Consider the following 18,631-nt stretch of genomic DNA (forward strand, 5'->3'; position numbering starts at 1 on the left):
GTATTGTGTTTATTCAGATGCAGTCAGTTCTTTCTCATCTGTTGCCATCTCCCCGTGTCCCAGGCATCCTTTTCTGTCACACCAGCCCTCTGCCCGTTCTCCTACACTACATCAATTATTCTTCTCTGAGGTCTTCCTCTTTTCCTCCTGCCTGGCGGCTCCATCTTCCCAACATCTTTTGTCCAACATATTCACTGTTCCTCCTCTGCACATGTGAAAACCTTCTCAGGCTTGCCTCTCTAACCTTGGCTCCAAGTAGCTCAACCTGAGCTGTGCCTCTCACTTAATCATGTCCTTCATGGTCACTCCCAGTGAAAATCTTAAAATCTTGAACTCTGCCACCTCCAGCTCTGGTGCCACCATTTCTTCTACATCATTTGGTCTCACTAGTATTTTGCAAACCTTCCCTTTCACTCTTGCTGCTATTCTTCTGTCACAAATCACAGCTGACATTCATCTACTCCTCTCTGCTCGCACTCTCTTCTTCCAGGTATTTAAACTAATCTACCTTCAGTATCTCTTCTCCTTACAGCTTCTCTGTTAAACTCATCTCCCTCGTCCTCACACACATCTATTCTGTCTTGCCTCTGCTAACTTTCTTTGCTCTTTTCCCTAGTGCATACCTCCAACCTTCCAGGCACTGTCATCTGCAAATGTTACTTGCGGTAATGAAACGAAAATCCTCCTTTGTACCAAAGTACAAAGTGCATGCCCTCATTCATCTCCAGACAAAACATTGAGCTAGATTTGAGGCCTTGACTGATTATTGTGCCACAGTTTTTCAGTTTTCAATGCCAGTCTTATTTATATATATAATCACAACAGTTCCTGCTAGGCACTTTATATTGTCAAAAATAAATAAAAATACAATACAAAAAAGAGAAGACAAAGAAAACCCCAACAGTCGGATGTCCCTCTATGAGCAAGTGCTTTGGTGACAGGGGGAAGGAAAATCTTCCTTTTAACAGGATGAACCAGCAGAACCAGGCTCAGGGAGGGGCGGCCAGTAAGCCAGAAGGGTGAGGGGAGGAAGAGAAGCAGCAATTATTAATAATAACTAATGGTTAATTCAGTGGTGTAAACACATCTAAAGTGAAAAAAAGGTGAGTGATTTCACCTCCTCACTACGTACGACTCTGGATACTGTAGCTCCTGTGAAAACTAAGGCCTCAAATCAGAAGTACCTGACTCCGTGGTATAATTCTCAAACACGTACCCTAAAGCAGATGACTCGTAATCTGGAGAGGAAATGGCGTGTCACAAATCTAGAGGATCATCATTTAGCCTGGAGAAATAGTTTGCTGCTTTATAAGAAAGCCCTCCGCAAAGCCAGAACATCTTACTATTCGTCACTGATTGAAGAAATAAGAACAACCCCAGGTTTCTCTTCAGCACTGTAGCCAGGCTGACAAAAAGTCAGAGCTCTTTTGAGCCAACCATCCCTTTAACGTTAACTAGTAATGACTTCATGAACTTCTTCACAAATAAAATTTTTATCATTAGAGAAAAAATTACCAGATAATCATCCCACAGATGTAATATTATCTACAGCTACTCTTAGTACCATTGATGTTAAGTTAGACTCTTTTTCTCCAATTGATCTTTCTGAGTTAACTTCAATAATTACTTCCTCCAAACCATCAACCTGTCTTTTAGACCCCATTCCTACAAAACTGCTCAAAGAAGTCCTGCCATTAATTAATTCTTCGATCTTAAATATGATCAACCTATCTCTAATGATCGGCTATGTACCACAGGCCTTCAAGCTGGCTGTAGTTAAACCTTTACTCAAAAAGCATCTCTAGACCCAGCAGTCTTAGCTAATTATAGGCCAATCTCCAACCTTCCTTTCATATCAAAAATCCTTGAAAGAGTAGTTGTCAAACAGCTAACAGATCATCTGCAGAGGAATGGTTTATTTGAAGAGTTTCAGTCAGGTTTCAGAGCTCATCACAGCACAGAAACAGCTTTAGTGAAGGTTACAAATGATCTTCTTATGGCCTCTGACAGTGGACTCATCTCTGTGCTTGTCCTGCTAGACCTCAGTGCAGCGTTCGATACTGTCGACCATAATATCCTATTAGAGCGATTAGAACATGCTGTAGGTATTACAGGTACTGCACTGCAGTGGTTTGTATCATATCTATCTAATAGACTCCAGTTTGTGCATGTAAATGGAGAGTCCTCTTCACACACTGAGGTTAATTATGGAGTTCCACAGGGTTCAGTGCTAGGACCAATTCTGTTTACATTATACATGCTTCCCTTAGGCAGTATCATTAGAAGACATAGCATACATTTTCACTGCTATGCTGATGACACCCAGCTCTATCTGTCCATGAAGCCAGATAGACACACACCAATTAGTTAAACTGCAGGAATGTCTTAAAGACATAAAGACCTGGATGGCCGCTAACTTTCTGCTTCTTAATTCAGATAAAACTGAGGTTATTGTACTCGGCCCTGAAAATCTTAGAAATATGGTATCTAACCAGATTCTTACTCTGGATGGCATTACCTTGGCCTCCAGTAACGCGTGAGGAACCTTGGAGTCATTTTTGACCAGGACATGTCCTTCAAGACATAAACAGTAACTTTTCTCCTTTGCGCAACATCTCTAAAATTAGAAATATCCTGTCTCAGAGTGACGCTGAAAAACTAGTTCATGCATTTATTACTTCCAGGCTGGACTACTGTAATTCATTATTATCAGGATGTCCAAAAAACTCGCTGAAAAGCCTTCAGCTATCCAAAATGCTGCAGCAAGAGTCCTGACAGGGACTAGAAAGAGAGAGCATATTTCTCCTGTTTTGGCTTCCCTTCATTGGCTTCCTGTTAAATCCAGAATTGAATTCAAAATCCTGCTCCTCACATACAAGGTCTTAAATAATCAGGCCCCATCTTATCTTAATGACCTTGTAGTACCATATCACCCTATTAGAGCACTTCGCTCTCGCTCTGCAGGCCTACTTGTTGTTCCTAGAGTATTTAAAAGTAGAATGGGAGGGAGAGCCTTCAGTTTTCAGGCCCCTCTTCTGTGGAACCAGCTTCCAGTTTGGATTCGGGAGACAGACACTATCTCTACTTTTCAAGATTAGGCTTAAAACTTTCCTTTTTGCTAAAGCATATAGTTAGGGCTGGACCAGGTGACCCTGAATCCTCCCTTAGTTATGCTGCAATAGATGTAGGCTGCCGGGGGATTCCCATGATGCATTGAGTTTTTCCTTTCCAGTCACCTTTCTCACTCACTATGTATTAATAGACCTCTCTGCATTGAATCATATCTGTTATTAACCTCTGTCTCTCTTCCACAGCATGTCTTTATCCTGTCTTCCTTCTCTCACCCCAACCGGTCGCAGCAGATGGCCCGCCCCTCCCTGAGCCTGGTTCTGCCGGAGGTTTCTTCCTGTTAAAAGGGAGTTTTTCCTTCCCACTGTCGCCAAAGTGCTTGCTCATAGGGGGTCATATGATTGTTGGGGTTTTCTCTGTATCTATGAAGCGCCTTGAGGCGACTTTTGTTGTGATTTGGCGCTATATAAATAAAATTGAATTGAATTGAATTGATGAAGCAACAGGTATAAAAGAGTAAGCTGTTCTAGCTTTTGCAACTTATGTCTGGTATGAACTTACTTTTTTAGTTGATGAGCTTCCATGTTTGGCCTAGGAGGTGGTGGTGAGGTTTTTAGGGGATGTCCTGCCACGAGTAGAACCCAATCAGACCCAAAACACCCTGAAGAGTAGCATCTCTTGACTGGCTGGGAATGCCTCAGTGTCTCCTCCCAAGGAATTAGATGAGATGGTTAAGGAGAGGAAGGTCCTGGCATCTCAACTTAAACTTTTGATTTCAAGACCCAAAACCAGATAAACTATAGAAATTGGAGGGATGGAAGTCTGATGCAAGGACTCAGTGATGTACTCAGTTCATAAGACTCAGCCTCAAAGCAGTCCAGCAGCTTCAATTAGCATAAACCCTTTCCTGGTTGACAACTTTATTCTCCAACCTTTCCTAAGATCTTAAATGATGCTGATAAAATAAGATGTTGTTTTCATACCACGAAACATTTGTTGAGTAATATGAGGACAAGCAGATTGTCAGATCAGCACCAGTTTAATGATTTTCTATAAAGGTAGCAAAACCTCCGACATGAAGATGGATTTTCTGATAGGGCAGGGAAAAAAGTAAGATAAGCAGAGTGATATGATATAAAGGTTTAAGAAAAAAGGAGAGAAAGCAGACATAATCAAAGACAGCCAAGGACAAATACAGAAATATCTCACAAAGTTCTTTTTAGAAGCAGAAAATGCTGCGTCTCCATCATTTCAAAAGACTTATGGCTGTATTTATTGATGTACAATACTGCGCATTCTTTGTCACTGTCCACAATAAAATACACTTATGTGATCAGTATGTGCACAGAGCTGCTGTCATGAAGATTCCCGCTTTCATCCATGGAGTAATTCCTTCATCCATGATGTGATGATGTTCAGATCTCCCGAATAGTAGCTTCTTGAAATGACCTAATCTTCACATAGGAATGTAATGAATATTTCATATGATAATGCACGTACATACACGTGGTTCTAGTCCTCTGTTATTTGCACACAAAATGGCAAAAAGCTCTGCATGCTAATTCAACAAACAAACGTGGTTAGGGGATGCCATCTTGTTTGGAAAGTGTCGAAGAAGAGCAGTTTAATCAGTAACAATGAAATTTACATCATGTTGTGTTGATAAATCACTCATTTAACAGCTGATTTATACCACACTTTCCATCTCACACACAGACACACACTTACAACCTTAAACACAGAAAACAATCACTGTTTGTGTACACACACAACAATAAACGCACATATAAAGCTTGTGTTGTGTTTTTTTCTGGCAAAATCCAGCATGTGACAGGATTTCATATTGTTAGACTAGTTATTTCAAATAACACAGAGTGTGTTTTACATGAGTAGATTATAGGAAGCTGAAGTCATTCAGCGCTTCGTTTATGGGCCCATCTGAGAAATCAAAGCATGGTGGTTGGATTTACTTTATACACAAGAAGCATTTTAGCATTTTTATTTTTTATTTTTTGCCTGTCTGAAAACAGATATTAAAAACAAGACTGCCAAGCAGGAGATTGTGGTTTAAGGCCCTTGTGTAAATAAATTCAACAGTCCAAGGGCTAAAGTGTGACAAGATCAAAGTGAGGCCCAAAAGCACAGTTTTCAGGAGAGAAAACGGCAATTTAGTCGGAAATGTGGATCAAAATGAGAAAAAGAGGGAAAGATGCAGTTACAATTAACAATCCAGCTGCAAAGATAGAAGATGTAACAGTTTGAATTACACGTGCACTTTATGGCTTTAAAATTGTTACGCTCCGAGTCAATTTTCCTCTATCATTTATAGCAATTATGTATAAGTTAATTTAATGTGAAGGTGACTGACAGCTCAGCAGTAACGCCCTGCTTATATAGAACAAACGGTCTAATGAAGAGAGCTGTTCTCACCACCACTCAATGTCATGTAGCTTATAAGACACCCAAAGCACATTTTTAAAAATGCTGATTAATCAACTGATTATTAGCTTGGTCATTTAATCAAATTCATTTTATTTTATTGTTTTATCATAAAACAAATATCACAAGAGCTGCTCATGACACCTTCCAGAGTTTTGTTTTGCAATCAAGCGTCAATTTTTCTCATTAAGGACATATATCTAGTAGTTATGAACTGATTTTTTTCTAATGCATATTTTTAAAATAAATATAATTTTTCTCTAAAAAGCTCAGTATGTTATACGATCAGTGATAGCAGCTGTTAAAGAGCAGATAAATGTGTCCTGGGGAGAGGAATAAAGTGGATGAAACACTACAATAGAAAATGTTAAAGCTTTAAAAGTAGCAATTGCAAGGCATATATGACATTTGATATATATATATGAAACTGTTATATACACTGATAATAACAGAGATTTAAGTATTCACACTATACAGAGTGATGTGACTTTACTCATTGTCAGTCTGTGCGTTTCTTGTCATAAAACTGTGACTTGACTTTCGACATAGTAGTTTGAATTTATGAACGGTGTTTAATAAGGGGAGGAGGCATTAAGATTCATTTAAATACTCTCTCACTCCTTTTTATATTAGCCATAAATGGAAGGGGAAAAGCAGAATTATTTTCTTTCATTGCCTTTCTCTTCACAAAATGCATCTTTAATGACGTACATAGGTCACTGCCATACTTATCTTGTGCTTCCCAAACTTTTTAGTATCTAGTAATTTCTTTTTTCCCCTCTTATCAGTAATTATAACTGGAGGCCTCAGGTTTGAGCTATGAGCCTGAAACAACAGCTGAGCTCGCAGTCACTAGCTAAATGCGAGTAGATGTGTGTGCTATCCAGGTGATAGCTGTCTGTCTGTGCTTTCACAAGTCTGATCCAGTAAATCTCATATCAAAATTTCCTGTATGTTACTTCCAGCCTAACTCTTGTTTGTTCATACTGTAATACATAATGTAAATGTGGTTTTCAAGCTGACGTATTAACCGTAAACGTCAGTTTTGTAGCTTTATGGGTCAGACTAGGACTGTGAGGTGCACAAAACAGTCAGGGCAAGAAACCCCAACACATTTCCTCATTGTTCATAAATTACATAATTTCAATTGTTTAATAAGTCTGGATGAAGTAAACACCAATATCCAGTCTGGAATGTCCATTTTATAGTGCAAGCTTTCTGGAAACGTAAAGTTACAATTTAACTTATTTGAGGGTCTGCCATATTTACCCAAATCACAGACGAGGAGCCAAATGAAATGACAGAGAGGAGTTGGCAGAGGCAGAAAGACAACAGGAGTTCAAGAGACAAACTGAAGGTGAGGGAAACATTCACTACAGAGAGGCAGAGCTGGTGTTTCACCTCCACAGAATTATAGAAAAGGCTGGCTGGGGAAAATGCTCAGCTCTCATGTAGTGAAAAAATGCTCTTACAGCCAGTAAAAAGAAATTTTATGTGCTCGATTTTTGCTACGATCCCTCCAGAATGAACACAAAAAGGAAAGCTATCTATAACCCTCACATACAAATCAGTCTATGAATATACAGGATGATTTAGTCAGCATATCCCTAAAGGAGATCTCCATTAAAGTCAGAAAAATGAGCATCCGAATTAGATCACATCTGTGCTTCAGTTAAAGCTTGATAACAATAAACGAGTTTGGAGAACTGTGTGTTGGAGGTCCTTCGGTAACCCTGTGTGTAATTCTTTTTACTAAATGGATTTTTTTTTCCCACTAAAAATGTGTATTGATATTGGAAAAACCCAGGTGAGTTTGCTGATGGAAAAATAGACTAGAAACTGATTAACTTTTATTGCAGCTGAACGAGCCCCCGTGTGTGATATCACCCCTACTCTCTGTTGGTTTGACTGCTGTATTTAAAAACTTAAGTGCTTCCTTTTTGAGGAGCGAGTAACAAGATCAGGAAAACAATCATTCTTCTCTGTATATATATATATATATATATGTATATATGTGTGTGCGTGTGTGTGTGTGTGTGCCTTGTCTCCGTTTGATATCTACATCTTTGTCTCTGAAACACAAAAATCATTGTGTTCACATATCACATTTATAATATGATTAATTAGGAAGGTAGAGCAAATACGTGTTGGTGAACCCTGCTTTCTTCCACAGTAGTAAAGAATTTATAAATTATAAATAAAAACAAACATTGCCAGGATGATAAACAAAGACAGTAAGAGTGTCTGTCACCTGGTGAGCAAAGATTCCTGGTTTCCTAAAAAGCCCAAAACTGAATCAGCTGTTATTAAAAGATGCACAAATTTCACTTTCTCTATCATCTCTTTAGAAATGCAGAGTTTGTATGATTCAAAGAAACAGCTCCGCATTCATAACCATGCATCGCTAAATAGGCTAACAAAACTTTTTTAATTTTAATTTTTTAATTTGTAGTGTGAGCGAGTTGATGATGGATCAGCATGAAACTTTTGGCTTTCTGTGTCTCTGTTAACAATTAATAATTAGTGAAAGAAGTGGGACTGTGATCCTGCAGGTCATAAAGACAAAGAGGGGAGCAAAGTTGTGTTGATTGAAAAAGGATCGTATCAGAGGAGTCTGGTTCTTTAATAAAGCATTTAAAAGGAAATGGAAACCCCAGCCCCTAACCATATTTATTCTCTTCTGTAGCAATCAAAATGTGCTGCAGAGGAAATGAATAAATGGCAACATGTTTGTTGTTTTCACTGCCATTTGCTCAGAGTAATAAAGCCAAATATAGTGTACCATTGATGGGACAGTGATGTACTGGTGTTTAAGATTGCTTCTCCATCTCCTGCCACCCTTTCAGTCCAATTTAAGCTATTTGTCAGAACACCAAGCTGTTGCCGGAGGCAAAGAGATGTATAGTCTCAAATGCAGTGCTGGGAAATAATTCCCTGCTCAGCTTTGGTCAATAATGTTGCATTTACACTGCAGAGTTATTGAAAAATCGCTGAAATCGGATTTGTTCATGCAACAGAACTTCTCATAACAGAGAGTTGAGAAGGTTTCTTTGTGTTTTGGAGTACCTCTGTATGTAAGAGTCTTTAAAGGCAGGTCTAAACCTGTTACATTTCCATAAACCACCCTGGGACATGTTGACAGCACTCACTGTGCTGTAGGATTTTTATACAAACACGTCTTGTGTGATCTTCCTGTGTGTCCTCACATTTAGGATTTACTTACATTTAATCTCCAGTTGCATCATCTTATCAGAGCTCCATGAAGATAGTTCTCAAATTGCTGCACCTTAGTGAGTCAGCCATTGAGGCCTCTTAATTGCTAATTCTGTCAGTTTAATTAAAGTTCAAAACTGGAGCAGCCTCTTTAAAAAATTCAAGCATATCTGTGGATGAAGTCCCTCACGTAAAAAAGGAGCTGTGGGATGGTTGGAGTTTTTCTCTTTTAGTGTAAATTTGTCTCACTGTTTCTGTCAGTGGGTTCCTGCTGCTGTTTATTCTTAACATTTAAAAAATGATTAAAAATGCAATATTTGTTGGAGTTTCAGTTGTACTGAGCTTTTGAGCTTGTAGGGCAAAGTTTGCTTTTGACAACAGATTAAAAGACTGTTCCTTACCACGGGCAGTAAAAAGCATAACACCCCCTCTGCTCCCTAAGACTGTGGTACAAGAACTGAAAATACACTTTTACATATGTGACCCTCATCTCTTCTGTTACATTTGCGTTTTGCACTGTTACCGTGGCAACTGCACCAGAACCGCAAACCTCTCCGAAACTCCACAATGCAACCTGGCATGCACATCTCTTGAAATGTAACTATCTGTGTCCTCGACACGCCCACGTTATTGTGATTGGCCTGTTCAGTACCACTGATTCCTCCTGCATGTTCCTCCGTCTGTTGGCCAGTAGGGGGTGAATCTGCTATTTGCAAAAAGAACTCGATTTATAGGTGAATCTATAAGAAAAATGTATTTTGTTTTCCTTGGTTTCCTTTGGCTTCACTGTTGTGAATGCAGATGGAGACATACTTATTTTTACTTCTTATATACTCCTATATTTGTTATTATACATCTTTGAAATCTGCTTGAAGTCTGTTGCTTGGGGAGCTGGTTAGGTTGGTGCATTGCAATGTAAATTCTCTGTGCATCAGTCCACATGGTCAAAAACACAGGCATGCACATGGACGTCCACAAGGACCCTTGTGCAATGTTGCTACAACATATATGTGACGTGTCTCTTGAATTTTTCAGTCTCAGTCTGATTTCAAAACATAAAAAGCAACCAGAACAATATTCAGCTCTAGGCTTCATGGTAAGACTTCACAGACCCGTTGGTTGTTATCATGGTGGCTATGTCTATCTTTTATATACAGTGTATGAACTGTTCCAGAATGATAATTCAGCCATTTATAGTAAACAAGGGGTCGCTGAATGGACATGGGAAAGGAAAAGTGTGATTCATTTGCTATGACCTTCTCATTCAATGTCAACCCCGTTGAACCTCCAGGAGATTTCGGGCTGCTTTGCTACACAGCACTCCTCGCTGCCATCATCAAAACACCAAATAAAGGGAATATCTTTGGGAGAATGATGTTTCATCCCTCAAGCAGAGTGCCAGAGACTTGGAAAATCAAGACGCACTTTATGTTGCATTTTTCTTTCATTTGTCACCCATCCATAAATCTGTTTGAAATGCCTCTCGGCTTCTATTCAACTCTGTAAGGTACATTTAACGAACTTGCCACTGGCAAGGTAGACAGACTCAATCAGCTATTACGCAGCTCTCTTTGGATCTTTTTTGTCTAATAAATTTCATTTATTTCCACCTCTCTTAAAGTTGGTGCACTGTTGTGGTCCCTTGAGGATTATGTGTTGTGCATCCACATATCTTAGCGTAACTCTTTAAAGTTGACCTGGCTTTGATTTTTTTTTTTTTTTGTAGAGAAGGAAAAGTAAACCTGCAACCTAAAGCCCCCTGTGTAAAACACACTCGCTGCGAGACAAGTGGATTCAATCTTCAACTAGGCAGAACTGTATGTTTTCCAGCTGTACTCATCTCTCTCACTCTCTATCTGTCTCTAATCTCATAATATATCTGATCCTGGGCCAGACAGAAACAACTGTTACCTGCAACCACTTAGAATAACAAGCAGCTCAAGCAGGCCTGCAGGGCCAAATCTATGACTCCTGGAGCATGAAATCCACTTGGCATGCAAGTGGGTTGTGTTTCTGACTGGAGAACATATTGGTCCCATACTGTAGGGCTCCAATGCAGGATGCCAAGGAGGAGCCCCAGAGGACTTCATAACTGAGCAAGCAGCAAATAAAAACCACTCCGGCATACTCTGACTTCAATTGAACTTCAGCTCAGAGCTCGTGTTGCTCCTGCACCCACAGAAGACACTGTGATGCATTTTCTCTAAATAAGAACATTATTCAAAATTAGTTAGCTTCAAAGTTAGCTCCATTTACAGCAAGTGTAATTTATGACTCCAATTACTTTGTAGTCTGAAAAACTAATTTCGGAACATTAGAACTACATCATCATCACCATCATTATATCTTAACTACTCACACCCAGCACTGTGTCTGCATTTAGTAAATAGGAAATAGGTGTTGTTCATCATGTAAAGCCCACATAAAAGTGGGGTTAACAGTAACTAGTTGTGGCACCTAGTCTTTTCATCGCTTTGTTTTCAAGTTTATCAAACAAGTCTTAGTTATTACATTTCTCTTATTAATCTCTTATCTTATTGCATTCAAGGAGACAGACTCACCCTGAAACCATCACATGCAAGCTCGTACTAACTAGATTTAGAAGGATACAGGATAAAGACGGATGATGCGAGGCTGCAGTATGCATCTGCTCAACTATGTATGTGTTTGCAGGGCTTGTGTATCTCTCGGTGAGTTTTGTGAGCTTTCTTTCAACTGAGAATCTAATTAATAGGCAGAGAATATGCATGAAACGGCACAGGCAATTTAGAGATATATTATCAAAAAGACTGTCGAGCCTCTGAACATGCAGTTAGAAATATTCGACCCCTGGCAGAGCAGAGGAAGAAGCAGTGAAAAGTCTATGGAATCGTGGAAGAAAAAGTACACAAAGTTTATATCTATTCACACTAATCCCATTTCTTTGGGGGTATTTATATCCAAAACAACAACAGCAGCAGCAGAGGAGACAGTAGAAGGAGATAGTGGAGGCAGCCTGCCACGTGATAGGCCCTCCCTCTTAGAGACTCCTGGTTGATCTCTTCTTGGTTGGGTGAGCCGTTAGGGGACACCGAGGCCGCTGGGTGGGTGTTACGGTTGGAGCACATGTCATAAAGGTTTCCGGAGAACTGCATTTTCTTAGACTCCTGGCGGAGAGACTCCCAGACAGCTGCCGCTTCCTCGGGACAGCCAGCCATCGCCACGTTAGCGCAGTCATGGAACTCATCCCACGACCTGCAGAGAGGAGCGAGAGTAAGACGGAGACATCTGATTATTTGGCTTGTGGATCATGTTAATATTTCAGCGCGCAACACATTCAGAGCAGTTTTATCCATCTGTACAAACTATTGCACTAGATGCTGGATTTTTCCAGAAAGCTGTAACTTCATATGTAAACAAAACAGGAATTATTAAAGCATTTCCTTTGTAGAGAGGTGAGTGAGTCTATGGTTCAGACTAAACTTCAAATTTACTTTCCGCTCTAACGACTGCAGATTTTGAGTGCATAATCTATAGTTCATCACTTAGAAGCTGTTCAAAATGAAATACAATAACTACCAAATTGATTATCATGGCAGCACACACATTCATGGTGCCCAGGGGATGGGTCCCTTGATACCTCCTTGTATGCCCCTGGGAAATCAAGGATTTCCCCATTTAAGCGAAAAACTATAAAATCTGCATGCACGATTACTGTAGGTCACATTTTTCTTTTCTTCAGCATCGCCAGTGACGTTCACCTTGATGTCTTCAGTGAAACATCTCAAACACTTTTGTCAAAGTATTCATAACCCCCTCAGAGTGAACTGCAATATCTACAGTGAGTCTGAGACTTTAAATGTTTCTTTGGAAACCTCTTTTCTGCTTCTACCTGAGTTTTCCTGCCAAAGGACTTTGATAATAGTTTTATAATACTTTGAAAACTGGAGGCTAGACGTTTCTGACCCGGAGGTGACTCAAACACTGCATCATTACTCTGTTGCAGGATCGTCAGGACGCTTTAGAAACTTTTAAACTAGTTATGTGTAGTTAACCAGCAACACACACACTGACCTTGTATGAGAGGTGTTTCATGGGGCTTTTCAAACCAAATCCTCAAAATCACGTTATTTTACCCGTAGACCCTTATCTTTCTTTCTGTCACGGTTCTGGGTCGGTTCGACCCAGCATTTTGAGTTTCTGATGTTTTGGTTTATTTTTGCACTATGGGCTGCCCTTTGATACTCTTGTGCTTTGATCGTTATTGGATTTCTAGGTTTCTGTTTGTTCGTGTTTAAGGATTTGTTGCCTCATGTATAGTTTGGGTTCCATGCGTTATTTTCTGTCTGCCTCTCAGTGTTGAGTCTGTGTGTGATGGTTTCTGGTTTCCTGTTTTACTTTGAAAGTTCATGTCTCATGTCAGTGCGTTCAGTTTTACCTCTCCCCTGTCTTGTTAGCCTGATTTCTCCCAGCTGTGTCTCCCTCTTGTTGCCTATTCCCTGATTACTCCCCGGTGTATATAAGCCCTGTGTTTTCCTGTGCTCCCTGTTGCGTTGTACTTGCTGTGTGTTCATGATTTCCAGTCCTCCAGCACCTCAGTTTAGAGTTTTGTTTTGCTTTTGTGAGTCTTATTTTATGTAGATGTTTGTCCAGCAATAAGGCTGCGTTTTCAGTTTAAATCTTGTCTCCAAAGAGTCCTGCATTTTGGGTCCACCACTCCAGCCTGCCTGCCACACAGCCGACCATGACACTTTCCTTTTCTGCATTTGTGCATTAAATAGACTTTTTAAAAGCACAGAAAATATGTGACTTTTTCCATTCAAGTTTGACATTCAACCTCCTGTCACTGTGTCTTCACCTCATTGACTTCTTTTTTCACCTAAATCTAAGTCAGTTACACCTTGAGTATAAACAACCCAAATCAATAATTAATTGCCATTATTATTCTCAATCAAATGATATGAAAAGATTTTAAACAGGCAGTTCTGGTAAAGATTTGCTGACAGTGAAGCATTCGTCCTTTCACCGAGTAAATCAAATCCAGTCTGTTTGCTTGCTCCCTTGACTTCTTTCAGTTGTTGCCAAGAGACCATCTGCTGATCTTCGATGCTCTGAGAGCAAGGGTCACCCTACGGGTTAGACTGAAATGTGGAAAAACCTTCATTAGAGTGTGGAAGGTAAATGCGTGTTTGTTGAATCACTGCTGTGTTATACCCATCAGCAAAACATGAATTTGACACACTTTCTTAGATCTATTTTAAAGCCAAATGAAAGGAAGCATTATTTACGATGAGAGGCAGGTGAGGAAGAAGTGACTTTAAGTAATCTTGCACAAAGATATTTTTTAAAGGATATCTTGCTGCGAAACACAAAATTAAACTATTTTCCAAACACTCTTGAGCTCCACATCCACAGCAAGTCTATTTGGCTGTAATTGGCTGCTAATTCTCCCTCTCATCGTGGCTGTGCTGCCTAAATTGTCTCTGAGGAGAGTTAACTACGAGAAGCAAGGCGCAGAGTTGGGGGAAAAAGTAGAAGCAGATGACTCTGTTCAAAGTCTGCCACAGAAGCACTCAAAAAACACAAAAGTTTTCATAATTAATGCTGGCAAAACATCATGCAGCACTCCAACTTTCAAAAGACAAGAGCTACATTTAAACCCATTACTGGACAATACATACAAGGTATATTATTTAGATACTGCATCCACTGCGTCTTATTGAAACAAATATCATTTAATCTCAGGGGACTCAAACTTGGGAGTTTTGTAAAGCTACAGTGCTAAACACAACACCACTGTGCATGGCATAGCTAAAGCCAAGCTTTATCTGTAGGACAGATAACCTCTATTATAATACTATGGAGCCTTGCAAGGGACATGGTGAAAAAAAAAATAAGTTGAATTTTTGCGAGATCTCGCAAAACGTCAAACTGGTGAGTAACAGACGTCTTTTGCAAATATGTGATGTCTTGATAAACCGAGCAGATATTTTAAGTTTAAACAGATACCTTCTCACCTGAAAATATCTTAAAAGTTTATTTTGTGACCGAGAAAGAGTAATATTAAAACTAAGCTTTCGAATTGGGACAGCTTTCGTCGCCCAGAATTCATAGTGCAGCCCAGCCAATTCCAGTTTCCAACAATGGCGGCAGCTACTTAGTTTTAATATTATCATTTCTGGGTCACAAAATAAACTTTTAAGATATTTTCAGAATGTAGCTGTGAAAACTTCAAATATCTGCTCCGTTTATCAAGACATCGCATATTTACAAAATTGCTCCGACGTTTTCGGAGATGTCTTATCTACCAGTTCGAAGATCTCGCAAAACTTTGCAACATCTCGCAAAAGTTCGTCTTAATTTTTATATTCCCCCGTGTCCCTTGTGGGGCTCCGTATAATTCAATACTTTTGATTTTAAGAAGATTTCATGTTGTGTTCTCTCCAGGTATTCTAGCATCCTGTGTTAGCTTAACTGATGACTATAAAATTGCATTTGAGTCAATGTCGCACTTTTCTAAGTATGATAACAACAAGATTATTGTAGTTAACTAAAAGGAAACTAAAACCTAAAAGTAGATGTGACAAAATATTTTGGTTTACTGAAATTTAAACAAATTGACTCAGATGGATGGATGGATCTATCAAGCACTGGGAATGTCTCAGATTTCCAGGACAGTGTTGATGGCGATGTTAAGCAGTGTGGTTTTTTAGTGCGTTAAATTGCAGAATCGCAATCTGTTTCTAATGCATGGCTCCTTGAGTAGCCTACCTCGAGTTTAAAAACACTCATTAATGATTTTTGAATCTTTTATTGATCTATTGTTGAATTGTAGATGATGAAACCCCAAAATTCACAGCATCCAGTTTGCCCACAGTGTTTGCCAGATTGGCGATCCTCTCCCCATTTTCACTTCTGGAGGACGCAGCCCCTCTAGGATGCTAATTTGTTTGACCAGGTGTTTTTTAAGCATTACACATCTTATCAAGTCTTTTGTTGCATCTGTGTCAACCTATTAAATCAAATTGAATATCAAAATATCCTTCCACCCATCTACTTTCTCAACCTCGTAAATAAATAGGGTTGTGGAAATATGTTTATACAGAAAGAAAAAGAAAACTGTGCTCTCAAGTTATTTTAATTGCCACATTCCTCTGTCTGCTTGTTTTTTAGGCAGTGAGAAAATGACCCACATCAGAACATAGTTGTTCGCAGTGGGCAAAGGACAGGAACTGAACTGGAGTCACAGTGAAAATTTGTGGCCCCATTTGAAATGAAGAATCGATTCAAATTGAAAAGCGAATCAAACTAAAGTGTTTTCTGGCTCTTAACTTTCCACAAAATGTCAGCGCAGTTCATTTAGCCATATGCTTTATGGCTTTTTCCACGCTGCAGGAAAACACTATGGATGAGTCCACTGCTAAAAGAATTGATCAGCCGAATCTAATTCAAACAAATAGATAAATCATAATGAGACAGGATGTTCTCCTTTGTTGCAGTCTAACACCGTGATGCCCCGAAGGCTGACGTCGTTATTAATCTTGTGAAATGTAGCTGTAAATTTCACCGAAAGTGAACTCATGAAGCAAAAGCTCTAAACATAGAAACATCATTGTCTCCTTCTGGGTGACTTTTCTCACTGTATCAGTACAGGATGTCAGTTTGATGACATTTGCTGCTGATCAGAAGCACCTAGATACAAACGCACATACACGGTCCGAGACACACACATTTTTAAACTTCCTCTGACAGCTTCCAGCACGCTTCCGCCTTCTTTTCTGTCACACACAAGTATAATTCGTTTAAGCCGTCTTCAGAGAAGGGACCACACATGCATGATTTCACATGTATATCTTCATATAATTAATTAAAGTAGCCATCATTACTGCAGGCTTTGCTTCCCTTAATGACTGTGTGTGTGTGTGTGTGTGTGTGTGTGTGTGTGCGTGTGCGTGCGTGTGTGTTGGCCTTTATCCAGGACTTAAGTGGACCACTTCCGACAAAAAGGGCTGCAGTAAGAGGACAACAGCTTTCCTGCTGCTGTGGGAGGAGCAGCTGATGGAGGAGGTGTAAAGGGCAGCATCTGGCTATCGTTTGTGTGTATGTGGACAAAAAACAGTGAGTGCAGGAGTGTGTCTAGAAGATAACACGGGAAAGACAAAGTCAGGAAGGGAGGGCGTCCTGCGCAGGAGTGCAGCTTTTTTTCTTCTTTTTTTTGATTCGGGTGTGAGTTTGTGGAGTTTGTGTGTCTTTCCTTAAGTGTTTTGTGAACGTAGGAGTACGGGTCTCTGCACACAGTCACAGGTGGTGCAGAGACAGCACAAACGCAGCGAGGACACTGACAGACAAGCAGCTGCTTTCACAATAATAAAACCTCCTGAGAGTACGTCTGTTCTGCTGTTAGCATGCTGCTGCTGCTGACATCCAAAAATCTCCAAACACCAATTCTGAGTTTATTTTTTTATTGCTTTCTCTTTTCTATTTTGACCATCTGGGTGTTCACTAAGTTTCGTGGCTCTCTGTCACTGGTAACAATTACTGACATGCGAGGAAGCTGTATGTAACACGTTCGTCAAAACAGTGTTAGTTCGGGAGATTTGGGGAGGCAAAACAGTGTTAGGGAGGAGAACAGGAGAGACTGAGATATTAGAGAACACAAGCAACAAAAGGTTCAAAAAGTAGCCCGGAGAGACAGTTTGTACCCTAAATGTAGTAAATCTGAGAAGAATTAGAGCACCGTTTGATACTCTCGAGGTTAGTAACCTACATAGAATCATGTGGAGTTCCAACTTTAAGACTACATGATGGTTTTACAGCTGTTACATTGATAATTATAAAAAATGAAAAAATTAAATGACTATAGCTGACACTGCTCAAGTTAATCTTTCAGTCATTAAATCAGTTTACACTTACAGCTTTTGGAGTTTTCCTCTTTTCACCTGTAGGGTTGAGTTGTAAGTGAAAGAGTCAATTTGTGATTGAAGTGAAGACTTTCAGTTTTCATTCAGTAGGTTTTGCAAAAAAGTTGCTTTAACTGTTTAGGAATTAAAGCCATTTTATATGTAGCCTCCCAATTTCATTACATTTTTAAAACCCCCAAAATAGTTGAAAATAGCCAGTTGAGACCCGTTCTTTCTTTATTTCATGACAAATGAAACAAACTATTTCTAAGGATAAGAAAAGCAACTTCACAACATCTCATCAAGTCAAGAACACTCTTGTTCAGGTATATCTATCACTTTAAAGATCTACAACCAAGAAATGTTTTAATGAATGAATATACAGTCTTTATTGGACGGTGCAAAACTATGTTTACACTTAAAAGTCCAGATTAGGCCTGGTCACAAAATATTGAAAATAACTTGTACAAGGAGAAAAGTATGGAAAAAGAGAAGCAGCTCATGATGTGAAGCAGATAACATTGATGTTATGGCATGGGCATGTATGGCTGCAAGTGAAACCGGTCACTAGTGGTTATTGATGATGTGAGTACTGATAGAAGTAGCAGGAAGTATACAGGGCAGTACTCTTTGCTCAGACTGAGACAAATGCTGCTAAACTGATTGCAGAGCGCTTCCCAGTGCAAATGGACAATAACTCAAAACATGCAGCCGAAGCAACCCAAAACTATCTCAATGCAAAAAAGTGGGTTGTTCTTCATTGTCCAAGTAAGTCACCTGATCTCAAACCCAACAGAGCATCACTTTCAGACATTAAATAAAAAAACTAAATGTGCAGAGACCCACAAACAAGCAGGAACTGAAAGTGTCTGCAGTAAAGGCCTGTCTGAACATATTAAGAGAGGAAACACAGCATCTGATGATGTCAGTGGAAAAACTTTTCATAGCTGGTGTCTGATCTTCTTTTCTGTGCATCTTTGCTGACTTTATATCCCTTCTTGTCCTAACCCTTCAGGCTTAGAGGGAACAAG

General features: G+C 39.6%; 1 protein-coding gene across 1 annotated transcript in view; it reads right to left on the bottom strand.

Annotated features, from left to right (window-relative positions):
* Positions 1-4,099: 4,099 nt before the first annotated feature.
* Positions 4,100-18,631, bottom strand: part of nrn1la (neuritin 1-like a) — a 112,206-nt gene continuing 97,674 nt past the window's right edge. Inside the window, exon 3 of the mRNA XM_005935012.3 lies at positions 4,100-11,955. Coding sequence (XP_005935074.1) covers positions 11,655-11,955 — 301 coding nt within the window. The 3' untranslated portion in view covers positions 4,100-11,654. The remainder of the gene's footprint in view (positions 11,956-18,631) is intronic.

This window comes from Haplochromis burtoni, unplaced genomic scaffold (genome assembly GCF_018398535.1).
Source record: "Haplochromis burtoni strain Fernald_Lab_line unplaced genomic scaffold, NCSU_Asbu1 Contig_188, whole genome shotgun sequence".
Taxonomy (NCBI): domain Eukaryota; kingdom Metazoa; phylum Chordata; class Actinopteri; order Cichliformes; family Cichlidae; genus Haplochromis; species Haplochromis burtoni.